The sequence below is a fragment of the Bubalus kerabau genome, chromosome 11 (genome assembly GCF_029407905.1).
Source record: "Bubalus kerabau isolate K-KA32 ecotype Philippines breed swamp buffalo chromosome 11, PCC_UOA_SB_1v2, whole genome shotgun sequence".
Classification (NCBI taxonomy): Eukaryota; Metazoa; Chordata; class Mammalia; order Artiodactyla; family Bovidae; genus Bubalus; species Bubalus kerabau.
Genome location: NC_073634.1, coordinates 78,274,458 through 78,301,538, shown reverse-complemented (window position 1 = coordinate 78,301,538; position 27,081 = coordinate 78,274,458). Strand labels below are relative to the sequence as shown.

At 50.9% G+C, this 27,081-nt stretch overlaps 1 protein-coding gene across 3 annotated transcripts in view; it reads left to right on the top strand.

The window, feature by feature from the left end:
- The window catches only part of KLHL29 (kelch like family member 29), a 238,969-nt gene that overhangs the window by 47,011 nt on the left and 164,877 nt on the right, over positions 1–27,081 (top strand). The window contains exon 1 of one of the 3 annotated variants that reach the window (XM_055540830.1): positions 7,570–8,008. The exons of 1 other annotated variant lie outside the window; for it this stretch is intronic. In XM_055540830.1, coding sequence (XP_055396805.1) covers positions 7,943–8,008 — 66 coding nt within the window. In that variant the 5' untranslated portion in view covers positions 7,570–7,942. Of the gene's footprint in view, positions 1–7,569; positions 8,009–27,081 lie in introns of those variants that run through there. One more of the 3 variants, XM_055540833.1, reaches the window with a different exon arrangement.

The following is a 27,081-nucleotide window of genomic DNA, read 5'->3' as shown; positions in this document are numbered from 1 at the left end:
CTCTGTCCATCCCAGTTCAGCTGCCTCGTGGATCTGAGGCCACAAGGCCCGCAGGGAGGAGGCGTGCAGAGTGCTGAGCATGTCTCCTGTGCTCTGGTGTCCAAGGACCAGGGCGAGTAGCACCCTTTCTTAGCTTGTCTCTTCTGGTCCAGGGGCCTGCCATCTGCAGACTTCTTTTTTCTTTAAACTTAGCAAGATGAGCAGATTGACAGAAGTTTTTAAAAAGAATTCAATACATAGAAAATTTGAAATTATCAGCCTTTCCAAGTTCTCGCATCTCTTCCACATGCAGACAGAGTGGATACCAGATTCTTAGTTTCCATTTTCCTCCTAACGGGACTCCACTGCCTCTCTCTGTCTCCTCCATCCCTGGGTAGGCTCCCCCCAGACCCAGCCCCCAGCTCAGCCATCCTGGAGTGCCGTGCTCTGCACCTTGGCACCCTCTGGGCCTGCACCAGAGGCTGGAAAACCTCTTAGCCCCCGCCAGGCAGTGTCTGTGCCCTGCTCTCACGCCCAGCCAGAGCTGCCCACCCAACCTGGGCCCTGGGAACAGACCACCCTCCGCGGTCACTCCCAGCTCAGTCCCACCCCACCCACAGCTGTTCCCCTCCCCTCTTCGGCCCCCAGATCCTGGATCCAGCAACTGTGCCCCAAGAGAGTGACCCTGGGTGTGTGGAGCTAAGATGCTAAGAGCAGGTCGGGAATCAGTGTCTCATCCCCTTCAGCTCCAAGAGCCACATTTTCTTTGATTAGTGGCTCCTGGGTGCAGGGAGTGGCCTCACCTGTGAGCCCAGCGAGGGCCAGTGCCAGCAGACAGCAAGTGAACTGGGAGCTCATCTCAGGGGTCCTGTGCAGAGCACCCTGAGATGGCTTTTCAGGGCCCAGGGCTGTTTAGAGGCTCCCAGCATCCTCTGCGCAGAGGCTCTGGGGGGAGCTGCAGTTGCCCAAAGGGACGGATGGACCCCACCCCGGGTCAGCCGACCTCACGCCCTGCTCCTGCCCTGCCATCAGGCCTCTTGTGTCCATCCCCAAAGCCCATCCAGGACCCTGTTTGTAGCAAGCTCCTGCTCGCACCTCCTCAGTCTTTGAGATCCTCAGAGCCCCTGTCCCCTGACCTCTCCCCAAACCTCCCCCTCCTCCTGGCCTAGGGCATTCCCACCTTCTAGCTGAGCCCCAGAAAATGCCTTCGGTTAACTCCCTGATAACCAGTGGGCCATGGCTTCTGGACAGCTGCTCAGCACCCAGCCAGCCCAGGCCAGCCCCATGACAGGACCAGGGTGTCACCCTGCCTGAGGGCCAGACAAAGCACATCACCCTTCAAGGGACTTCCCTGCTAGTCCAGTGGTTAAGACTCTGAGCTTCCAGTGCAAGATGGACGGGTCAGGGAGCTAAAATCCCACATGCCACAGCCAAGAAGGAAAAATTAATAAATAAATTTTAAAAACCACCTCTCAATATCTCCCACCTGGGAGAAAAACCAGGTAAGGGAGATGCAGGATGGAGCTTAAGGCCTTTATGTCTCATTAAAGGGGATCAGCAACCCCTCCAGGGGAGGGCAAAGCTCTCCATCAAACACACTTCAGCCCAGGGAGGACCAGATCCCCCCACCCTCGGAACTGGGTACTGGGTGAGGCTGTGCATTGTGGCAGTTTTCTCAAGCTCAGCCTCTGCAGTTCATGGCATCTAGGCCAAGTGCCTGTGCCTCCCAGGACCTCAGAGTCCTAATCTGTGAAATGGAAGGGCTGGAGGGAGAAAAGCCCGCAGGGGCCTTTCAGCCTGCCCTTCTCTGATTCAGTGACCATGTAAAGCCTATTAAAGCCTCAGATGTGGGTGATGGGGAGAGGACAAAGCATGCCTGTTTGCATGTGCTAGAATCCGAAGAGTGCATTCTCTAGCATACCCCCCCACCCTTGCTGGCGGTCAAGGCCAGGTCACTGCCCTGACTTCTGTTCCCTGGATCCTGAGGAGACCGTGAGACCATCAAGAGTGCACTGGGACACGTAGACGCTGGTGATTAATTATACATCTTTTCTTTCAGTGGGCTATTTACATACTTCCACTCTTAAGGGAAACAAACTTCTGTATTATGGCATATAAAAGTTTTCCCATGCTAGTAAGGTCAATTTTTCACACATTTTTTTTCCTTAGGACAACACAAATCCTCATTATAGAGATTTCCATATTTTAGCAAAAGGAACGGGACTCATAGAAATGAGATCCCCAAATAAAGTTCAGTTCATTTTTATCTCTCTTTTCTCCCCGAATATTATTGCTAGAAATGTTATATTATCATAAACTAGAGTTCAGGCTGTATATAGGTTTTCACAATTGTTATTTTTCTCTGGATACAAATTTTGATCACTGCCAGCATTTTACAAAGTTCCTCTCACTCATGCCAGCATTCTCTTTGTATGTATGTTTCTTTGCTGGGTGCACAATCCAGGTGATGAGAATTAGAAGAGTTTATGATGGAGGATTCCATCTGTCCTCTTCCCTGTCAGCCATCTGGGTCAAGGATCCTGGGGCTGGGGCGTGTAGTGGAGGAGGGGGCTAATGCAGGGGACTCCCCCAGAGGACCCTCCTTTCTGCAACCCAGAAGGACCCCTGGAGAAGGCTGTGGGCCCGAGACCTCCTGTGTGGCCCTACCTGCAGGAGGAAGGAAAGAGCTTTTATAGAGCAGCCTTGGAGCCAAGAGGGTCATGTGTTGGAAGTTTCCAGATGGACTTGCTTTCCCCTCAGACATGTCACAGGACTTCCCTGGTGGTCCAGTGGCTAAGAATCCACCTGACAATGCAGGGGATACCAGTTCGATCCCTGATCCAAGATTCCACATGCCACTGGTGAAGAGAAGCCACTGCAATGAGCAGCCTGCACACCAGAACCAAAGAAAGAGAAAGCCATCATGCAGCAACAAAGACCCAGGGCAACCAAAAATAATTAACTAATTAATTTCACAAAAAGATCACAAGCCTCGGGCAGGACTGACCCTCAGACGTCACAGGAGTTCGGGGATCAGGCCTTCTCCTGGTGCCTGCCACCGTCCGTGCCGCCTGCCCTTGCCGCCTGTTTGCCGGCTGGGTGGTGGGCTCAGGCCCAACGGCTGCTCCTCTCTGCCTCCACCTCCTCCCAGGTGTCTGCAAGTGCCTCCCCTCGCCCGCTGTGGGCTTTCTGTGAAGCTCAGCACCCACCCACCCCACTTCCTCCCTGTGCCTGTAGGGGTTGAGAAACTGGCTTTGCGCTCAGATAAATCTATATTGGAATCCCACTGATCCAGCTTCGTAAGTTAGGAAAGTGTCTTCACTCCTGTATGAGCTCCTTCATCTGTAAAGTGGAGTTTTGTAAGAGGTACAGCCCAGGTGGGAGAATGGAATCTGGTCACACGTCAAGCACCTTATGCAGGGCCTGGCACCCATAAGTGATGGGACGCGGGTGCCTGTCTTCATGCCCACCCATGCTTCCTCTTGCTCTCCTCTGGAGCTTCTCTGCCACTTTCACTCCCAGTGAAACCCTAACGTTCTTTTTCTCTTAACCACGTTGGGTAAATCCTTCTGAAGTGTGGGCTCACGCACTGCCCTCTTCCCAGGCCTGTCGGACATGAGCGCACATTCTCTGCATGGCCCACGCAGGCCCCTCGAAGCGCTTGACAGCAATCATCTCCCCACAGCTGAGCGTGGGTGCTCCCACCGCTTCGGAGGAGACAGAGGCTCCAGAGCTCAAGCCAACTGCTCAAGGATACATAGATGATAGATGTCAGAGTCAGGACACAGGCTCTGTTGAACTCCAAACTCTGCGGCTTTAAGAATATCATTTAGTCTGCAGTGATGCCAGGATGCTCTGCGGTCCAGCCCATGGAAGCAGTTAGATTTGTGCCTGAACTGAAGGCCACAAGGCTGCTGTGCTTGGCTAGGTTGTGCCCCTGTTCTCCACGTTTCTGCCTCTCTTCTCATTCTGACCCAGTAAACTTGCTCTGTTCCCTGTCTTACCTGAGGCAGCAGCACCCCCTCACCTGCTGAGGATCTGCTTGTTCGAACTGTATGCAGAGGAAGCATTCATAGGCTACAAACAAGGATGCTGGGACTGTCCTGTGACCAGGGAACTCCTGCACTACAAAGCCATCCACTTTGCTTGTTCTAAGGCTCTTGACTTGAGGCTATGTTGGAGATAAAGGAAGGATGGCACTTCCTCATTTCTGGGTGGACTGGAATTTTCACCGTTTTGAAATCTGATTTTAAAAAATGCTTTTTTGCAGAAAAAAGATGTGCTTTCTTGCAGACTTGGATAGTCAATCAAGTGGATGGTATGTGAAGGTGAGACAAGCCTTTCAGGTCCCCCTGCAGAGTGGGCTGGCTGCTTCCAGGGGATCCAAGGTCCTGGAGTGCAAGAGGAGGAAGCTGAAGCCCAGACCCTGGGGAGGGGTCTGGTCTCCTCCAACCCCAGCCTTAAGTCTGGACCCTCAGCTCCTATTTCTGACTCCAGTGTCAGCTCTCTCTAGGTAGTACAAGCTACCATCTCTAAGCACCAGGCTGCACACCTGTTAAAGGGGTGTGTGGCTCTGCCCCCACCACCCCCCAGAGGCAGCAAGTGCCACATAGATGTGAGGACTTGTGGTATGGCCTTGACTTTGTCACTGTCCTGATCGCAGTCCTTAAAGAGCTGACCCTGTGGCAGGCATTAGAGCTGTCTCAGAGCCTAGTGTTAGAACCCAGGTACCTGCCCCTCAGGGGTGGTTATGGACACTTGGTGGGAAAGGAGGATGGTTTCCCGAGCCTAGGGCAGGAGAGAGAGGGCAGAGGCACTTCGAACTGCCTGGCATTCTAACTTCCGCTGGTTCCCTCCCCAGCCCCGACGTGCATTTCATTCCACAAACTCCAAACTGGGAAAGCTTGTCGCCTGGATCCAGAGCTCAGTGCATCTGGGGAGGACCAGGGGCAGAGGACCTGCATTCCTCTGGGAGAGCAAAAAGGGTGCATACAGTTATTCTCCGGAGCAAGTTTTCAAATCCCTCCCGTGATCCTTCCTCCATTCTAAAGCAGAGGACAGAAATGCTAAACTAGGGTTCTTGCCAGTGCTGATAAGGAAAACCAGTGAATGCAGGAGTCTCATTAAGAAAATCCTAAATTTTAGTCTTATCACTGCTGCAACATAATACAGTAAGCATGTTAATTCCACCCTCCCCCTGCTCCCCCACCCCCCGAAATCCCTTTCAGCTATAAGGCTGCAGAATGAACGGCCCCACCCGCTACAGCCTCAAGTCCTGTCTGATTTTGGATTTTCCCCTTGCCTCATGTTACCGAGTGAGTCTCCAATTTGAATGGACAGGGCTTCGCCCTCTCACACTTCCAGCTGCCTCTGCAGTAATCAGCTTAACAAGCGTCGTTTGAATCCCTACTGTGTGCAGGGTGTGTAGTGGAAACTGTGAATCATCAGAGTCTAGCTGAGTCCATCTCCCTGCAAGAGCCAATGAGCTGATTCACTGTGCTGATTTTTGGACCAATCTGTCAGCCAAACCTTGTACCCAACAAAGACTCATTTCAACAGGCTTCTCTCATCCAAGTGATTATTTGTTCTTTGTACTTCTTGGACTTGGCAAGGATCCTGCAATTCCTGTTAGCAAAGAGGGAGCGGGAACCTTGAAGTAAGTACTCATCTCATAAAGAAAGGATTCGCTGTCCCTTGGGGGAGCTGGCCTGGACACCTTCAGCCCTGCTCTGTAATGATAATGAACTTTCGACTAGCACTCTTCCAAATTTCTTCCCCACCTGGCATTTCTTTGGCTCCCAGAACACCTCCATGAAGTAGGTAGAGTGTCTCCAATTCTTCCCATTTTGCGGAGAAGGAAGTGATACCAGAGAGTGGGGGAGGTGACTTGTGACCTGCTCCTCATTTCATGCGTATGCCAGGGAGTGGCAGCACCCACCCAAACGCAGAGCCCAGCTCCTCAGTGCCCAGGTCCTCATCTACATCTCTTTCTACTCCGCTGAGCCCCAAGCCGGCCCGGAGGGCAGATGACACTGAGGTGGCACAGGTGCCAGCCAGATCCGCCTGTGCCCCGTGCAGGAATGGGGGCTCAGAGGGGCTGAGGAAGCAGGAGACGCTGTACCGCCCAGGACGCCTAAGAGGCGCCAAGGGGCACGGCGCGGCCGCCGCTGGAGTCACAGTGATCGATGTTCGCAGCTTGCACGTGGGGGTCGCGGGGCCCTGGTGAGAGCGTGGCCGCGCGGCTGGCAGGTCAGTGGGCCAAGCATCACGTTTCAGCAATATGATCTTGGTACGGAGAGTGAGGAGAAGCGTGCCTGTGGTCTTCACCCAGGAGAGGGAGGGGTTAGGGTCAAAAGGGACTGGGGGCTGAGAGGGGCTGGGGGCCATCAGGAGGACAGGCAGTGTCGGGAATCCCTCTGGTTCTATCTGCTCCATTCCTTTGCTGGCCTTGCCAATATTTTCAGAATAAGCAATGCTCTGTATCTCTCCCAAGACCCGGTAAGAAAATCGTGCTTAAAAGAGTCTCCAAAGGACTTCACAGGGAGAGGAGCACCCTGGTATGAAAATGTTCCAGGAAACCACAGGCCTCCCAGTTTCCTTGCCTCTCACTAAAAGGATTAGAAAGGTGGTATTCCAACTGTGTGGGGTTGGTGAGGGGGACAGTTTATATTCGCCAAGGATCTTTCTTGGAAGTAATTTTAGTCCCTATAATGTTTCACGTTAACCTTCTCAGACTGGTTCTCAGCTGGGTGACTTAGTGATCACCAAAATGTGCTGGCATTCTGGCCTCTGAGAATCCACACTGTGCCTTTTAATGAGTGGGATTTTTTTTAATTAATTTTATTGCAATAGAGTTGATTTACAGCCTTTTGTTAGTTTCTGCTGTACAGCAAAGTGAACCAGTTATCCATCTACATCTCCTCACTCTTTTTTAGATTCTTTGGTGGGATTTGTTTTTAAAAGATTTCCCTGAGCCAGCAGAGCACCCAGGTGCGCCACAGCGCTGGCCTTGGGGACCAGAGGCCAAATGCACGACTTAAGGCTGCCGGGAGTATTCCGTCTAGACACGGAGGAGGGAGGAGGGACCAGAGGAGACGGGGCTGAGGAACTGCAGAAGGCGCAGCCTGCCCCCGAAAGAAAAGAGTGCTCCCTTTGTTCCTCTGCCCACTGCCTGCCCCTCTGCCCGGCCCCGCAGAGGAGACCTCTGGGGGCTCAGCCCAGAGAATTCCTCTCTTCTTTTCTTGCTTCCTCCTACGCCACGTGGCTTCAGACCATGACATTTCTGTTCGATGCTGTCAGCGCCTTGGTTTGAGGAGAATGTCTCTGTACCCGGGTCGCTTGGCCAAGAAGAAACGGTGCCCGGAGCTTGCTGGCATCTGCCCTGGCCGGTCTGCCTTCGTCCTTCCCCAGGCGATGGGGCAGGGCTATACAGGAGATGATGGGCAAGCTCGGGACCCCAGAGCCAAGCTTGCATGTCTGGCTTCAGCCTGGCGGGGAGGGCAAGGTAGAAAACCAGCTGAGACTTGCCTTGCTTCTCTGAAGTTTAGTGATCAAATAGCCACCAGCCCCTGCCCCTGCCCCTACCCAGAGGCCAGCCTGTGGAGCCAGGGCCCACCACCTATTTTTAGAAAGCTATCAGGTGTGCAGGACACCCAGTTGCCTTTTTCCACCTGTTTGGGGTCATTATAGGGATCCAGTGTCTCTGCCACAAGGCCCTGCCTGTTCTGCCACGAGAGTCTCACTGCGGCCGGGGCAGCCACTAAGCTCCCTCCCTGTGGAACCCAGCCATCTCTCCGGCCTTGCCCGGCTGTGGCAAGTGAGTCTTTGGGCCCGTGGTCGTTTTGTCGTTGGAAGCACAGACATTGAACACTAAGGCTTGGCCTCCTCTGCTTCCTTGAGAGGGAGTTTTCAAAGATCAGAGACTAACGTCAGGGCAGGAAGAACCTTGAATCGGGAGCCCACCATGAGGAGTGCGGATCCATTGAGCAACAGCAAGCCCAGAGTCCTTGCTCCGCCAGGAAGGTGCACAGTGAGTGCCATCAGGCAGGGGCGTGTTGGGTGCACTCAGGGCCCACTGCCAACAGATGCAGGGAGCTGGGGGCTATCAGAGGAAGAGCTCAGGCAGGATTTGATCAGGGAGTGCAGCGGGGTGGGGGTGGGAGGGAGGTGTGCCAGGCAGAGAGAACCTTGTGAGCAGGATCATCCCAGGTGTGACTGGGAACCACGAGGAGACAGCAAGGCTGGCTCAGGGGGCTTTGTGGGGACAGAGGGACAAGAGCCTGGAGTGCACGCTGAGGCGGTGCCTGGTGCAAAAAGCCTTGGATGCCAGGTGAGGTGCTTGGACGTGATCTGATGGATCAAAGCCACTGGGGATCAGAGTAGGGAGAGATGGGGAGCAGCGGTGTGCTGGCCAGCTCTGCTCCCTGCTGCGTGATGGCGTGGGGTCTTCCTGGTCACAGAGCAGCAGCCTTGGAGCAGTATCTTTGTTGCCCCACCCTCCACACCCCATCCAGTCTGGTGGATGTGATGAGCTCCGACAGGCTTGGTGACTCCCAAGAGCCCAGCTCTCCATTCAGTTGACATCCTGTTGGTAGCTTGAAATTGAAGTAGGAATGTTTATACAACAGAGACTCACAAACGCTAGGAGCCAGGGTCTAGCTGGCTCTGTTGTTTTGTCCCCCGATGCTGCCAGAGCCGGCAGTTAAACCTTAACCAGCACAGCCCTGAGTAATGGCGAGACCCTGAAGGGGTTTACGCCGAGGAATGAGTGTGGCGTCAGCAGTCACCACACTGAACTGGGAGAGTGCGTTGGTGGATGTGAGCTGTGCCCCCTTCTTTGTTTAGGAGGCTGGAGGGTGGGCTTGGGGGCAGCCCTGTGCCAGGAGAGTTGAGCTGTCTTCACTATCCATTGGCCGATTCTGAAATCAAACTCCTTAATGTGGACTAGGGAATATTCGACTCTCCTCACCCAAAGGAAACTGCTTCCTCACCTGAATAGGCTCTGTACCGGCCGCAGTGAACTGCTTTCAGCATCTCAAAGGCAAACTGCTTCTCCCCCATCCAAACCTGGCACTGAGGGTGCACTTAGTAAACGCAGGCCTGTTCACAGATCTCCTGCTGCACGCTGGCCGAGTGTGCGGGCCGGGATGTGGTGGGGACCTGGGAAAAGCCACCTGGCTTTTCCAGGTGGACAGAGGAGCTCGCTGGCAGAGGAAGCATCTGAGCGGGGCTTTCTTTCTTAATGGTGGATCTGATTAGTCTCAGCTACATGGTGAAAGCAGCAGGATTTGTTTAATGCTTCAGAGTCACAAAGCACTTTGCCCAGAGGATCCTCCTAACAAGTCTGTAAGATGTAAATGGAAAATGTAAAATCCCATCTCAGAGATGAGGAAACTGAGGGCCAACTGGTCAACCCCAGGCCTTGACCCTGACTCCTGAGACCCTCTGTCCTGAGTTGTCTCTCTGATCCGGGGGCTTCGAATGATTCATCCCAAGTGATCTCCGGTGTTAGGAGCAGTGCAGCCTCCTCCAAGAGATCAAGCCCAAGGCCTGACCCCAGAGACAGGTCTGCAGACTCCATCACCACTACCCCTCAAGGACTTGCCTCTTAAAAACGGGCATTAGTGCCGGCAGTGAATGCACTGTTGCTTTTGTTGCTCTTTTGGGAAAAAGAAAAACCTGGCTTCTTAGAGCTGTTGTATTTTATTTTTCTGTAAAGAGGAAATTAATTTTAGTCTTTCTTTTTGGTTTAAAATGTTGTTCTTTGCTTTTTCCGCCCTACAATTTAAAAGGAAACATTTGTCTGTTGAGAAAAGAAATGATAATTATAGACTAAAAATTGTTTCTATTCTGATTTGAAAAAGTGACAAAAAAAAAAATTCCATTGCACAGATGGGGCCCTGCTGACGGGGGGTGTTTAACAATGAAGCCCCAGGCCGGCTGGGGGCTCAGAATGGCATTCGAGGTGGATTTGGGCTCCAGTTTTGCCTGGGAGAGGGGCTTTCTCCGAGGCTGGTCTCCACTTCTGATGCTGGGTCGTAGTCTCTGTGGGTTTTGGACGTGCTGATCCTCCACGTGGTCCAGCAGTGGACAGCAGTTTACCTGTGGATGGCGTGCCCTCTGTTAGGTCAGCTGTGTGCTGAGGCCAGGCACTCCCTTGTGTGGCCCCACGAGCTTGAGAGGCTCCTAGCCTTATTCCCTCAGCTGAGAGTTTTACAAAATTGCAATTGCTCCAAGTCCTCCGATCAATAATGCAGGAAACTGATTAGACTGTGAAATTAAACTAATAATGTCATGCTATTAACCCTCGATCAATGAGGAAAGAGCTCAGAGTGAAGGCTATTTCCTCAACCCATATTGCAAATAGCCATGCATGTATTTACTTTTCGAAAGAACTCCTAGACGCACGTGCATTCCCGGGACCCCTCTCTTGCCTACAGACCCGGTGTGATCCCCTGTGCAGTGTCCCATTTAAGGGAAGAACAAACTGAGGCTGAGTGATTAATGCTGCGTGGTCTTGCAGCTAAAGAACAGATGAGCCTGGCTCTGGAGCCCTGGTCCAGAGCCGTCTGGTGTCTCAAGTCCTCTCCCCAGGGCTACTCTGGAATTAGTGACAGTCTTTGTCCTCCCATGGCCTTGCCACCGAGAGGAGGAGCTCGCACACCCTTCCCGTTGTGCCTCCCACGCCTGGTCCTCCGCCGGGACCTGTCAGTTCCATCACGGTGGAACGTTGCCAGGGATCAGACCCTCTCTCTAAAAGTGGTGATGGTATTTAATAACTAATTACTCTAATGATCCTACAGAAATTCTGGAGACCTGTTTTAGGAGAGATGTCAATTAGAGCCATCTGCACGGTGAATAAAGGAACCCTACCCCAGCTGTACTGTTGAAACATGTTAGCATGTTCCTACCAGCGGCCATATGGTACTTAACGAAAGTGAATTGTTCACACTGCACAACCCGCGCCTCCTGATGAATACCAGCATTTTGTTTTGGAAAATAGTTCCTCAATCGTGTGGAATATTTGTCAATGCAATAAGTAGCAAGTTGGAAGCCGGCAAGCCCTTGAATGCAAAAAGACTTGCCTCACCTCAAGATGTCCTTCCTCCATCCTGGCCCATCCCCTGCCCCTGCTGACAGCCAAGCCCCACTCCACCGCGGTCCCACATCCCACCTGGGTCCAGTCCTCAGCATCTGCTTCCAAATCTGCTCGCGAGAGCCGAGGACAGGCAGGGTGCTGGCCCCACCCCCACTTGGCCTCTCTTTCCGTTTGAAAAACAGCAGCATGATGTCTGAAGCTATGCAGACTGGGAGCACGGGGCCTCCAGCTGGAAAGGGACGATGCATGGGGCAGAAGTCACCCAGGAGTGGAGGAATGGGTGCAAGACATTTAACTGGGTGCGTAGCTTCAGGGAAGGGTTCGCTCTATGTTTGCAGTCTGTTTCTTTCAAGAGGTACAGAGCTCAGGTTGGTACCTGGATGCTCAGAGAGGTGGTGGAAAATGGTTTCTGGGGCTCAGCAGAAGCCTGCCTGAAACCCCTTCCTTGTCACCAGCACGTCAGGGCCTGCAATCTGTAGTGACTTCAAATTATTGCCACCTGGTGGCCACTTCTGACCTGCGCCCAGACAGCTGGGTCGGGGGTGCAGCCACCCTGTGAGTTCTGTTACCCACAGGCAGGTTTCCAAAGAAGACCAGAGCCAGGACCAGACTGGTGAGGTGTTCTGAGAGTTCCATCCCCACACCCCCCCCCCCCCGCTGCCATGTGCTGGGCAAGGGGACACCCCACACTCACACTGCCTTTAGGGGCTTTGTGCCCCCGATGAGCTAAAGGTCCTGCTGCCAGGGCCATAGGAGGAAGTTGTTTTATTGCATTTGGCTCTGAGACCAACAAGATTTCACTTGCCAGCAACGTGTATCTCAGAATTTTCCCTAGAACCAAAGTCACTTATTAACACTTAATAAAAGACAAAATTGGCTGCGGTTCGTGATACAGAAGATCTGCTGCAAATCCTGAAATCCGAGATGTTCTTTACAAAACCGTGCTCCCTTCGGTCTCATTTATTTCCAGCTCAGCAGCAACAGATTTCCCAGTTACAACAGTGATCCGAAGTCCAGCCGAACACATCCTTGAAGGAAACCCTTCTGGGTGAAAAATAGCAGGAATAAGCTCCCATCTGTCCTGTCCAGCAGACTTCACCGTTTGCTTTCCACATCTGTGCCCTGCGTGCGGCCCCGTTCTCCTGACACCTGCCCCGTCACAGACGTGGGTCTGAAAGAACCACGTCACCGTGACACCCAGGTAGCCACCTCAGCCTGGTGACTACGGCCTAGGGCAGCCTCGATCATGCTTGACCATGAAAGGTGCCCAGAGCACCTCAATAAGTCGCTAGCCTTTCCATGGGCTAGTTCCAGAATGACCCTGGCAGCCCAGAGCACAACCTGCTGCCTTTCCACCCACCCCATCTGGGGACAGTGCCTGGCAGTTACCCTAAAGAGTTCACCTTTTCTCATTTGAGGGTGAGGGCGGTGGAAAGGGTAGAGGAAAGTTCGGGCCAGTTTGACATATGTTGCCTGGTCTGAACATGAATGCTGTGCTCAGATGCTGAATTTGATGAATTGCGTTATAAAATTTAAAAACAAATTTAAAACTCTATTAACTCCCCGTAATGGCCTCCTCCTGGAATACACAGACAGCAACGGCTCACTGACAAGGAGAAAAAATGCTCTCGTTTGCAATGCGCTTCGCTTGCAGCAGAATGGAGGCGGGTGGGAGGCGGAGGCCACACACCCTCTGCACCCTGCCGGCTTCCTGCTACTGGGTCCAGAGCGAGGCCCTGGTGAGCAGGCCATCAGGGGATCCACACGGCCAAGGCTAGACTTCGTCTGGCTCCTGTGTCAAAAGCCACATTGCGCTTGCTTTCAAGGCTAAAACATTTCTTTCAAGACTGAAACGTGACAGTGATGAGCTTCCAAGATGTGGGGCAGCCTGGAGGGGCTGGGTGGGGAACCTGTGGTTTGTGGTCAGAATGTGATGTGGGGCTGGAGGAGGTGTGTCCCCAGTGTCATCCACCCCACCCTCTGCCCCGGGAGAAGGGGCAAGGCAGGGTGGTTGTTCATTGGTCGCTGCAGGCCTCTGCAAATCCAGGAGCATTCGGGGCAAAGGGCCTGGTTCCAGAATCCCAACTGGAGAGAGATGGACTTTTGTCGAGAAAGGAGGCAGCCTCACAGCCGTGTGTGCACGTGGGCCAAGGGAGAAGCATATCTGGCAGGGAGGAGTCCCAGGTCCCAGCGGAGAGCTCCCTCCGTGTCTCTGCAACTTAGAGACCCCAAGCTCAGAGAGGAGGGTGAAGGGCAGTGCCACCTGGTCTTTGAGGAGCTCGAGAGGCTTTCTGCCAACAGGGGGCTTCTCCCTGTGACGGCAGCTCTGTCCCTCGGTGCATTTCAAGGGGTTTGGAGATATTTGGGGAGAATGAAGCATGGTGTGCACATTTGACAGCCCTGGATGTCCAGAGGCAGTGAAGAAACCGTGTGTGTATGTGTGTGTAGGTTGAGGGTGTGTGTGCACACGCATACAGATCTGTATGTGTGCAAGAAGGCTGTGCCTTGTGACGTGGCTGCCCTGGGGCTGCAGACTGTGCATCAGGGAACGTGCGTTTCTGGGGGCACCCTTCAAGGCAGTAGGGAAACGAGACTCACTTAAGAAGGCTGAGCCTCCCCTGCCCTCCAAGGCTGCTGGATGTTCCACCCACTTTGGGGCTGGACTGGGGCACTGAGGGGGCATGGCCTGACTCTGGACCCATAGCCTGTCCCAGGACCTCAGAATCAGATGCAATGCAAAGATCTCTAGGTTGCGGCTGCAGCTTCTGTGTGGCCTCTCGGGAAGTCTTGACAAGGATAAAAGCCAAGTAGACCCAGGAGTCCCTGGAAACTTGCCCCCGTGGCAGCTCCACTTGGGGTGGGGCATTTAGGGTAAAGAGAAGGGAGATGACGTTTGTAATACTTTGAGAACCCCTCCTCTCTCTACAGACTAACAGTAAAAGCAAGAATGGAGGCTTCACCATAATGAAGAGAGCACAAATTCCTCCTGCCAGCATACTCTCTAGAAGGCCTGCCCCTGGACAGTTGTGTTAATTACAGGCCAACTGTGCCTGCAACCTTTGTGGGCCTGCTTTGGGCCATTTTGTATAAATAAGACTGTTTATAGGGAAAAAATAATATTGCTAATTAGCCTCCATTGTTTTAAGTAAATGAGCTTTTCCTACAGCATTAAAAGAAAACAGAGATGTGTGGGGACAGAGTTTACAGAGCTCTTTCTGTGACTGTAATATTGCTCCTGCCGTCTCAGTTCAAATCTGAACCAAGGGAGGAACCACCCAAGTTCCCAGTCTTTGGAACACCATTCAAAGCAACACCGGTTCCTTTCTTGTTTCCCCTCTGTGCATGCGGCAGCCTGTGATTCCATTTTTGTGCGTTTCTTCCCGTAGTACAGTAAACAGCAGAACAACAAGGCTTCAGAAACATCCAGACTCAGGTTGAGTCCAGATGCAATGCTTTGTGAACCTGGGCAATCACTCAGCCATCCTGCACCTGATAGAACCTCGCTCATTAGGCACTCCTCATCATTATTCTTTTATTTTTGTTAAACAAAATCCCGAATGTGAAACACCAAGCCCAGTGGTTTCTACATAATACTAAATTACATCATGCACGCGTGTGTGCTAAGTCACTTGAGTCATGTCCAACTCTGTGCAACCCGTGGACTGTAGCCCACAAGGTTCCTCTGTCCATGGGTTTCTCCAGGCAAGAATACTGGAGTGGATTGCCATGCCCTCCTCCAGGGGATCTTCCCCTGGGTCAAACCCACGTCTCTTCCATCTCCTGGCATTGGCAAGCAGGTTCTTTACCACTAGCACCACCTGAGAAGCCCAAATTACATCACAAATGATAGTTTTTCTGTCTCAGTGCCCTTATTAACACACGATGTCCCCCAGCCTGGAATTGTCTTCTCTTTCGTGCCTTTTATTGAAAAGCCGTGCATCCTTGAAAAGGCTGGCCTGAACATCCCTACCTTCTAAGAAGCCTTCCTGGAGGTCCCCCACCAGAATGATGCGTCTCTGTGAAATCCCAAGACACAAACCTTGTGTTTCCACCCAGATGTCTTTCTTTCCATCCTGTTCAGTGTCTCTGCATCTGCCTGTCTCCCCATTCCTACCCCTGACCTGCCATGGCCACACCCAGCCCCAGGCCTGGCCAAAAGTGTGTGTGCAGGACACGCTTATAGAATGAATGGGGTTTGAATTGCTGAGTGAACCCAAGGAAATACAGTGTACTTTGGGCTCCTGTGGTTCAGAATTTCCCTTGCCAGCCTACGGGGGGGGGGGGGGGGGGGGGAGTCTTTAGCCTGCAAAATTAGAAAGGGAAATAAGTGCCTTTTGTGGTGACTCACAGCCAGGGACATCTGGGGTTTCACAGCCTAGAACCGCCAACCCCAAGCCCTCCCCCAAGGCTTTTTCCAAGTCCCCTAACCCTGTTGATGCTGCAGCAATTTGGCTCTGAAAGAAGCTGCTAACTTGCAGTTTGGCACGAAGGAACTTTCTGGGCTGATGGAAACAGGCTGTATCTTGATTGGGGTGGTGGTTATGTGGATGCATACATTTGTCAGAATTTGTCAAACTGCACACTTAACATCGGAGCAGTTGCTTTGTGGAAATTATACCTCCATCGAATTAGTTAATTTTTTAAAAAATGCAACCCAACCAGACAGGCCAGTTGCCTTCCCCTCCCACAGTGGGTGAGGAAGCTTTGAGACTTGTGGCTAAAGCCAGGATGTCCTGGGATTGCTCTGGGAGGAAAGGAACAGAACAGCCTCTGCCTCTGTGAGACTGTCATCCTTTCAGTCTGGAGCTCAGCCTCAGTGCATGGGTACCTCCCCGCTCTCTTCCCTGGACCTCACCCCAATCTGCCTGCCACCAAAGAACCACCAAGCACTAGCTCTCAGCTTTGCAGCCTTGCTCAACCCCAAGCTGGAGTCTCCCACCTCCCATCAGAGGAAGAAGAGTTAACATTATTGTGAATCCAAAGGCACCTCCAATGGATATTCCCACACCCATGTTTGTGGCTGCATTGTTCACAATAGCCAAAAAGTGGAAGCAACCCAAGTGTCCATGGATGGATGAATGGATACACAAAATGTGGTATGTACACACAGAGGAATAGTATTCAACCTTTAATGAAAAGGAATTACTATTTTCATGGATCTATGCTATAACATAGGCTTCCCAGATAGCTCAGTGGTAAAGAATCTGCCTGCCAATGCAGGAGATGAGGGTTCCACCCCTGGGTCAGCAAGATCCCCTGGAGAAGGAAATGGCCACCACTCCAACATTCTTGCCTGGAAAATCCCATGGACAGAGGAGCCTGGCAGGCGACGGTCTGTGGGGTCACAAAAGAGTTGTACACAACTCAGCGACTTAACCACAATACTACAACAAAAGTGAACCTTGAAAGCATAATGCTAAATGAATAAAACCAGACCTCAAAGGACAAATATTAAAGGATTTCACTTACAGGAAGGACCTAGAGTAGCTAAATTCATCCTAGAGACAGAAAGTAGGAAGGGTGATTACAAGAGGTTGGAGAGAGGGGGAAACGAGGAGTTAGAGTTTAATGGGTGCAGAGTTCTAGTTGGAGTAGATGAAAACATTCTGGAGATGGATGATGATGATGGTTACACAACAGTGTGAAAGTGCATAATACCATTGAGGTACACGCTTAAAATGGTCAATTTTATCCTGTATACTCTACCGTGATAAAGAAAATCTTTTAAGAACAACAGCAATCCAAGGCCTACACCTGTCTTCTGAACCCCACAAATGTCGATATCTGAGATTTCAGAGGCAATGCTTGGCTGATGATTGGGTTTCTGATCCTGAAAACGAAGCAGCAAGAAACAGGCCATCTGACGCCTACCCCTTTCTTAAAACCCAGGCGCACGCCCTCTCAGAGTGGCAAGGGGTGCCTTTGTCCAGACGACACGCTCACACCCCTGGGTTAACTTGATTTCCTCTTGTTGACTCTCTCAGGCAACACCCGGCCCCAACCTGACAGCTGAGGGGTGAATTTTCCTTTATCACTCCGGAAACCCCCAGCTCCGTAATTGAGGTGACCCGGTCCTTGAAACCCAGGGGGCCCCCAGCTGCAGAAATTAGAACACACTCTATGGAAGGAGCCTGGCTGTCGGGGCGGTTGGGTCCTGGCCTGTAATGTGGAGTGACACTCGGCACTTGTCACAGCAGGGAGCCAGGCCGCAGACCGCCACCGGCTGAGGACTTCCGGAGGCTGGCTTCCCGCCTCTGCCTGGGGGGCCAGATTGGAGCTGTCCCATGAATGTCATAACCCTGCAGCCATCACCACCTCACACTCAGTCAGAGCTCACACTTTGCAGGCTTCCAGGAGAGTCGGTCTCCTCACAGCGGCATCCTGCACGGGCTGCTGACCTCTTTGTTTGCAAAACTTACCCGGAATGTGGAGCCCTAATCACTCTCATCAGGCCTTGAGGAGAACAAAGGGAGGATTTGTCCAAAATGCCTGAGCCCCCTGGGTGGAAAGAAGCCATGTGTTGTTTACTCTGGATTGATGTAAATAAATACCCATTACGCGTGGTAAACAGGGATGGCGACACTGAGACAGAACTTCAAGGCTCCTCCTGCCTGATGATCTAGTGGAAACTAAAACACTCCACACACAGATACACACACACACACACTCACAGACACACGCACACTCACATACACACAGAGACACACACGCACACACAGACACACATGCACACACTGACACACACGCACACACAGACACACATGCACACACAGACACACATGCACACACTGACACACACGCACATACACACATGCACACACTCACAGACACTGACACACACAAACTCACACACACACAAACCCACAGACACACACTCACATACACACGCACACACTCACATACACACAGAGACACACGCACACACTGACACACACGCACATACACACATGCACACACTCACAGACACTGACACACACAAACTCACACACACACAAACCCACAGACACACACTCACATACACACACACAGACACACACGCACACACACACACACATACACACACACAGACACACACGCACACACTCACAGACACACAGAAACACACTGACACACACACTCTCTCACATACACACACAAACTCACAGACACACACACGTACATACTGACACACTGACACATACTCTATCACATACGCACATACACACACACTCACAGACATACACACTCACACAGACACACATACACTCACATACACACACACAGACACATACACTCACACAAACACAGACACACCCACACACACACCCTGCTCCCAGGACGGTGCGAATGAGTCTGGACCCGCCTGGCCTCCCCTTTGTCTGTTGGGCTCCTGTTCTCTGCAAAGCCTGGAGGCGTATGTGTCACTCCCCCACCCACACCAGCCTCACCCTGCGATCGCTTTTCTGCAATCTGCTTCTGCATTTGTTCTGAGGGCCCTGTGGGTGCGTCCATGGGCACCTGGACTGGTGGGCAGCCTGCAGCCTCAGTGAACACTCAGTGGACTTGAGGAGAGGGGTGGTCTGCTTTCCCTCCTTTGCCCCCTCCAACATGCCTTTGAGAAGGGAAGGGCATTTAAAGTCCTTTAGGAGGGAAGAGTCACTTCTCAGTTGGCTTTGAGCTTCAGGTTCCTGCAGTGGGCAGAAACATGGACTCCATGATACTTAATGTGGAATACAATTTAACACACACACACTCACCTATAGCAGATCAAGAGGAGGCATCCTGTTAAACCACTCGTAACCAATATTATGTCAGCCGCATTAGTGCTTGGAATGCAGAGTTGTCTTAACTATAAAATATACCAGGATTCATTTGTCGGCAGAGTTCAGAAGGGCGGAAGGAAGCAGGATACCCCATCTGGGTATTTGGGAAGGGATGATCCATGGCCTCTTTGTTGGGATTCTGGGCATTTGGGGATTGACCACCTCCAGGAAATTGCACGTTGAGGGGGAGCTGGAGTGGAAGGTGTCAAGCCAGCCCAGCCCCTACATACACCCCTGATCAGGTAGAAGGGCTGAACTCTAAAGATGCTGGCTCAGTTCGGTATTCAGGGACTGATGGAAGCTTTGGGATGTGTCCGGAGGATGTCAGGATTTACACCATAGCCTTTGTGACAGTAAGAAATGCTTCCCAAACCCCATGATGACATATCTATGGGGCAGAAGGAGGCCCTGGTCTGTAAATCCAAGTGCCTCTGTTGACACAAAGGGTACCTACAGGTCTCACTTTGATGTTAGAATACAAGTGTGATGCTGAGCCCATTGGGCTGGACCCCAAATAGCATTTGGGAAAACAGAGACCAGAAAGGAGAAAGGACTTGTGCAAATGTACACCGCCCATAAGTGACAGAACTAGGGCTGGGACCCAGGTTTCTCCTGACTCCCCATTCAGTTCTTTGACCACCTAAATGGATTCTGGGCTGGGTAAGGCAGCAGTCTCAGGATGCAGTCAGTACTCCGGAGGACTTGTTAAAAGGCAGATTCTGATTCAGTGCGGTCCTCACTGCACTCTGCATTACTAACAAGTGATGCTGGTGCTGTTGGTCCTAGGACCACACTTGGGGAGATAAAGATGTTTAAGGTCAGCTCACCTGGCAAGGAGGCTAGTGGTTGGATGTGCCCAGCTGGAGATCCTAATTCTGCATCCTATCTGCTTGGCTCCATTCTTATTCCATGTTATCTTTTTTTTTACCAAAAGATCTAAAACCTTTTGGCTAAGACCCCCAACAAGTAGGTTATGCATCACCCTTGGTCAGCTCCTTGCTACCCAGATCCCTGGTGCTCTTTGGCCCTCAGGAAGCTGGAGTCACATCTGAAAGGTACATTCTCGTCCCAGACACTGGGACGAGAATGCCCGTGACTTTGTGGGACTGAGGTGAGAAATGATCTGTGGTTTGTGGAGGCAGGTGGGACACTCTGTGAGACACATCACTTTGTGAGTTGCCTGGGCTGCAGCCTGGCTCGCTCTACTGTGCAGCATCTGTCCCCCTCGTTTGTGATGATGTGACAGTGCGCACCACTGTTCTCTATCAGAGTAAGAGGTCCTCAGTGGCAAGACTGTCGGGGCCTCGGCTTTTTCCACCAATTCTCTCCTATCAGGAAGCCTCCCGCCCAGAGCCTAGATTGAGAAAAAGCCAGAAAGCAGCTCTGAAGAGATGACAAAGCAAGTAGGGATCAACAAATGTGTGCACCCAAAACTTTTCCTTTTGTTCTTCATCCATCCCTAGGGGTTTAATTCAAATTGTTCTTTAAAAAAATATAAACTGATTGTAAAATTGATTATTTGCATTCAAATTTCAAAGCAAATGTTGCAAATTCCCAATCTGGCAAGAGTAAGGAAGAGAGGTTGGAAAGATAACAGAAGCAAGAAATGTTTGCTAGAAGCTAATCAGAGATGTGTGCTCAATCATTTCCAACTCTTTGCAATGCCATGGACTGTATAGCCCGCCAGGCTTCTCTGTCCATGGGATTTTCCAGGCAAGAATCCTAGAATGGGTTGCCATTTCCTTCTCCAGGGGATCTTCCCAACCCAGGAATTGAACCCAGGTCTCCTGTATCTCCTGCATTGGCATGCAGATTCTTTACCACTGTGCCAGAGAAGCCCAATCAGAGATGAAGCAACTGAAAAACTCTGGAATTCCATGTGCACATTTAAGGAAATACTGCAGTATGGACCCATCAGTGTGAGGGCGCTGGGTCCCATGGCAGTCTTTTAGTCCTAAACATGCTGCTGTTGAATAGTCCGGTGTCTCTGTTATGTCCAGTTCTATTCAGCTTATTGGGAAGTATGCAGTGTATTTCAGAATATTTTTTCCTTACAATGGCTAAAATGTTTTATTCTTGTTCAAGATTGAAAGGACTCAATTTCAGTTATTTCAAAATCTGTCTGGACATCACAAAAGTAAGACTTTCACCAGTAATCCCAGTGAGTGTGGATGATGCTACACCACCCTTATTCCACCTCCTGCTGGTTATTTCCTAAATCTCTTCCTTTTTCTCTCTTTCTTCTGATCTCTTAATGAGCATATTCTCCATAGTTCTAGCCGTCTATATTTTTAACATTGCTACAATTTAACCAGTTACTCCCTAAACCCTAATGACTCCAAAAACATGTCTCCAACCTCCAACTTCCTATTAAATGACCCTCAGCCTGATGTCCTCCCACCTGAAAGTCCATAGATCGCAAGCCCAAATCCTCACTTCCCTGAAAAACCTCCATCCTCTTCTGCATTCCTCACTTCAGTGAAGGGTCTTACCATCCCCCAGTCCTGGACACCGGCTCTGATGTCTTCCCCCCTTTGTAATTGCTCGCTTCTGGCACCTCCCTGACTCCTCTGCCAAAGCTTAGCCCCTCATCATCTCATGGGTCCTCCCCTGGGCTGTTTGCATGCCTGTTTCTAGTTTTCTACCTCCACTTTCTCTCTCATATCTACCTCCAATCCCTCAGAACTGCTTCCTCTTCCTCATGCTTCCTCCCCAGAGTCCACGGCTGTGCTGTCCCATACAATAGCCACGAACAATACACTCTTTAAATTAAAGTTAAATAAAATTTAAGATACATCCCTGGTGGTTAAGAATTCACATTGCACTTGGAAGGGAAGTGGGTTTGATCCCTGATCAGTTCAGTTCAGCTCAGTCGCTCAGTCATGTCCGACTCTTTGCAAACCCATGGACTGCAGCACGCCAGGCCTCCCTGTCCATCACCAACTCCCGCAGCTTACTCAAACTCATGTCCATTGAGTCAGTGATGCCATCCAACCATCTCATCTTCTGTAATCCCCTTCTCCTCCCACCCTCAATCTTTCCCAGCATCAGGGTCTTTTCTAATGAGTCAGTTCTTCACATCAGGTGGCCAAAGTATTGGAGTTTCAGCTTCAGCATCAGTCCTTCCAATGAATATTCAGGACTGATTTCCTTTAGGATAGACTAGTTGGATCTTCTTGCAGTTCAAGGGACTCTCAAGAGTCTTCTCCAACACCACAGTTCAAAAGCATCAATTCTTTGATGCCCAGCTTTCTTTATAGTCCAACTCTCATATCACATGACTATTGGTAAAACCATAGCTTTGACTAGATGGACCTTTGTTGGAAAAGTAATGCCTCTGCTTTTTAATATGTTGTCTAGGTTGGTCATAGCTTTTCTTCCAAGGAGCAAGCATCTTAATTTCATGGCTGCAGTCACCATCTGCAGTGATTTTGGAGCCCAAAAAAGAAATAAAGCCTCTCACTGTTTCCATTGTTTCCCCATCTATTTCCCATAAAGTGATGGGACCAGATGCCATGATCTTAGTTTTCCAAATGTTGAGTTTTAAGCCAACTTTTTCACTCTCCTCTTTCACTTTCATCAAGAGGCTCTTTAGTCCTTCTTTACTTTCCGCCATAAGGATGGTGTCATCTGCATATCTGAGGTTATTGATCCCTGATGGAGGAACTAAAATCTCACATGCTGTGGAGCATCTAAGCCCATGAGCCACAACTACTGAGGCCTCAGCTACAGAGCCCTGGTGCCACAGCTAGAGAATCCATGTGCCACAATAAAAGACCCCACATGACACAGCAAAGACACTGAGTGCCACAACTAAGACCGGAATTTTTTTTTTTTTTACTTTTCAAATCAGGTCCTTAGTCACAGTAGCCAGTTTTCAAGTACTCAGTAGCCACACTCGGCTAGTGGTTGCCATATTGGATAACACAGATTATAGAACATTTCCATCACTGCAGAAAATTCTGTTGGACACTGCTGGTCTACGTTATTCTTTCATCTTGAGCATCTTTCTTTCCCTCTCCTTCCCTCTGAATCCTCCTAAAGATCCTCACAAAGAAGTTTCCTTATACTCCAAACCTCATCTGGAGCAGCCCAGAGCTTAGTTCTACTGAGAACATATAAGGACTCATTAGAACCCCTTTGACTGCAGCAGACAGGCACCCAACTCAAACTAATCTAAGCAAAAATGGGAACGTGTCGGCTCTTGTAACTGAAAGTTTCAGCACCAGGTCCCATCACAGCGAGACCCAGGAGTTCACATAATATCAGAACTCTCGTCAGGCTCTCATCTCTGCTTCTCTCTGTGGCTGGCTTCGTTCTCCGCTGTGCACACTGCTTCCTCCCCCTGACGGGGAGAGGTAGCCAAGAGCTATCCCAGCTCACAACCACTGTACTCTTCAGGATTCCGAGGAAAGAGAGGCCCCAGGTTTCTGAGTTCACACAGCAGATCTAAGATATTTGGGTCTGTTTGGGCAGATGGACCCTGAGTCAGCAATCATGGCCGGGAGGATAGAGTACACTGGCCCGGTCATGTGCTCACCCCAGTGGTGGGTCAGAACACCCAAACCATATCTAATGGGCTCCACATGGGAAATCTATTATCACCTGAAGGTGGGAAATGGATATCAGACAACAACAGAATTCACTACTGAACTCTGCTCAGAACCTATCTCCCCTTCTCCACTTGACAGTCATCTTTCTGATGCCTGGCAAACATCCAAACAGGTACTCGACAAAGAGTTGATGCGTTGATGGATAGATAAAGAAATCGAAGGATGGAGGGGTGGATGAGTGAAGGGATGGATGGATGGATCATACATGATTAGCTAACGCTGTGTGAAAGGCCACGGGAGAGCACCACGTCCTGGAACTCAACAGGTTTCACACTCATGCCCAGCAGAAGCACCACTCTCTGTCTGCTGGTCTAAGATCCCCTTGAGAACTGGTCCAACCCCTACAGATGGGGGCTTCTTGAGAGCATCTCTGTACCCCCCACAGCCCCTGGCAGAATGCTGAGTGCAGGCCAGGGCTGGCAGAGGGGCTGTAAGTCTGACAGCCATCAGTGCATCTTCTGTTTTAGAGGGAGAATAAGATAGGAGCTAGCCAGTCATGCAGGGTTATTCCAGCGTCTGAGGCAGCAACTCTCCCCGGAATCCTGGTCTCACCTTTCTTACACAAGGTGTGTATTGGTTTCTGCCCCCAGTTCCTGGCACAGAGCTCCTGAAACCCTTGGAATTTCCTAAGAGGCAAGAACACTGGGAGCATCTCTTGTTCTAATACAGGTCATTGACCTCTGTTCCCAACACAGGGCTCCTGAAACCCTTGTAATTTCCTGGGTCATAAGAGTGTCTTCTGTTCTAGAGGGCAACTCTGGGTGAGCTCCGGGATGAGGACTGGTCAGTGGAAAGATGGAGCCACATGAATAGAAGCTTAGAATTTTCAGCCCTACCCCTCATTCCCTTGAGAAGGAAGAGGAGATAATAATTGATCATGCTTATATGATGAAGCCTCCATAAAACCCCAATAATACAGGGTTTGGGGAGCTTTCAGGTGGGTAAACACATCCCCACCGGAAGGGGACTGCACCCCAGCTCCATGGGGAGCCTCCCAGACCTCCCCTTGTGTATCTCTCCATGTGGCTGTTCATCTATAGCCTTTATCATGTCCTTGAATAAACTGGTGAGTAGAAATGAGTGTTTCCCTAAGGTCAGTGCTCTAGAAAATTAATCAAGCCTGAGGAAGTCATGGGAAACTCCATCCATTGCTGGTCAGTCAGAAGCACAGTTGATGACCTGTACTTGCAGCTGGCATCTGAACTGGGGGTGGGAGGTCAGTCTTGTAGGACCAAACTCTTAACCTATGAGACTTACGTCTATCTCAAGGTAGAAAGTGTTGGAACTGAGTTGAACAATAAGACACCGGGCTGCTGTTGGAGACTTGTGGGGGGAAAACCCACACATTTGGTGACCAGCAGTGTCAGAAGTAAGGACTGGGTGTAAAAGTACAGGAGACCCACAGGATAAAGACACACAGTAGGGAAGAACGGGGTTTACCTCTACTTGGAAAAAAAATCAGAGTTTTTCCTATACAATGTGTTTTTCTAAGAAAGTCCAAGCCAAAAAAAATTCACATAATTGGTGCTCCAAGCAGATAGCAGAAGAGCTGGTGGTTTTTTTTCCCTTGTGCTAAAGGAGGTGTGGGTTTTGGCCCAAAGTCCAGCTCCTGGGAAACAGTAGGTGTACCTTCCATCCAGAGCTCTTGTTTCTGGCACAGCTGCGGGAAGTGTCTAGTAAACTGAAGAATTAATCCTGGCAAGTAATTAGCGCCCCTGGGACTGGTTGGGGTGTGGGCCGTGTGTTGTCAATAATGTCGCCATGCTGGTGGCCTTGGGCAGCAGCACTAAGGAGCCTGAAAAGCTCAACCAAGGCCAGGCAGTGTTCTGCTTTGCTCTGTTTTAATTTCCATCCCTTTAATCTGGTTTAAAATAACCTCTCTGAATTCAGATAATGCTTCTTCCCTGGTCAGTTAGTCCTTTTTCCATCCTTCAGTCGCGTCTTTTTCTGAGCACATGTTTGGCAACCCCCTCCAGTATTCTTGCCTGGAGAATCCAATGAACAGAGGAGACTGGCAGGCTACAGTCCATAGTGTCGCAAAGAGTCAGAGACAACTGAAACAACTTAGCATACACCACATTCATTAAGGAACAAAAATTTGATGGGCATCTAGGGGACATATTTCAGCCTCAATAGAGCCATTTGTCTGGAGGCATGCACACCCAGGGGTGCTCCTGCAGACGGTAGGGCCCGTCGGCTATAACCAGGTCTGCAGGGGAGGCACCCCCACTCTGCCGACGTGATCTCCTTCTGTTTCCAGGAGGCACCTGTGCTCTGATGGGGAGGGCTACTCAGGGTTTGGCTTTTAGGAGATTTTCCAAGTCTTGCTTTCTGGAGCTGACTTTTCCTACAAAGCACGTGCCGTGCACAGGGCTTGCTGGCATTTGGAATAAGATGGTCCTGGGGAAGCCAGGGTGCAGCCTGTTTCCTTCCTGCCTTCTCTCCCCAGGATGGAGGCAGGGTAGGGACCATCTCCCAGGGACAGTCTCCTACCAGGATCCTCAGGGATTCTGCCTCAGAATTGGGAGTTGAACCTGGAAGGTGGGCTCAGAGAAGCTGCCTAGGCCTCTCACCAGGGATACCTGGGGAAGAACCAGGTCGAATCAGTGTTAACTAGACTAGTTAACAGAGAAGACAATGGCACCCCACTCCAGTACTCTTGCCTGGAAAATCCCATGGGCAGAGGAGCCTGGTAGGCTGCAGTCCATGGGGTTGCTAAGAGTCAGACACGACTGAACGACTTCACTTTCACTTTTCACTTTCATGCATTGGAGAAGGAAATGGCAACCCACTCCAGTGTTCTTGCCTGGAGAATCCCAGGGACGGGGGAGCCTGGTGGGCTGCCGTCTATGGGGTCGCACAGAGTCGGACATGACTGAAGTGACTTAGCAGTAGCAGCAGCAGACTAGTTAACGGGCTTTCCCAGTAGCTCAATGGTAGAGAATCCACCTGCAATGCAGGAGCCGCAGGAGACTCAGGTTTGATCCTGGGTCAGGAAGATCCCCTGGAGAAGGGCATGACAACCCCCTCCAGTATTCTTGTCTGGAGACTCCCATGGACAGAGGAACCTGGTGGGCTACAGTCCCTGGGGTCGCAAAGAGTTAGACACAACTGAAGCGACTTAGCGTGCATGTACCAGACTAATTAACAGCTCCTGCTTGGCTGGATCCAGGCTCTTGGGAACCTGGGGCAAGTCTCTTTCAATTCTCTGAGCCTTTGTTTCCTCACCTGTAAAGTTAAGATTGCATTAGGGCAGGCTGATGACCCGCACAGCCCCCACATCGTAGTGGCTTAATCCCATAGAAGCTTCTTTCTCTCTTGGTCATGTTGGATTGGATCTCCAGGAAGAAGCTCTGCTCGGTGACCCCGACAGGAACCCAGGCTCCGTCCATGGTGCATCTCTGACGCTGGGTCCTTATCCTGCCCTGACAAGGACAGGGACAAGGAAAGAAGAAGGCAGTCCAGCTCATAACCACGTAGTTCTGTGGGGACCCAAATCACTCTGAAGCCGCAAGTAGAATCATGCAGGAACAGGTGGTGTTGTCCCACTGTGAACCCCAATAAAGAGGGGGTCACCGATATGGGGCGC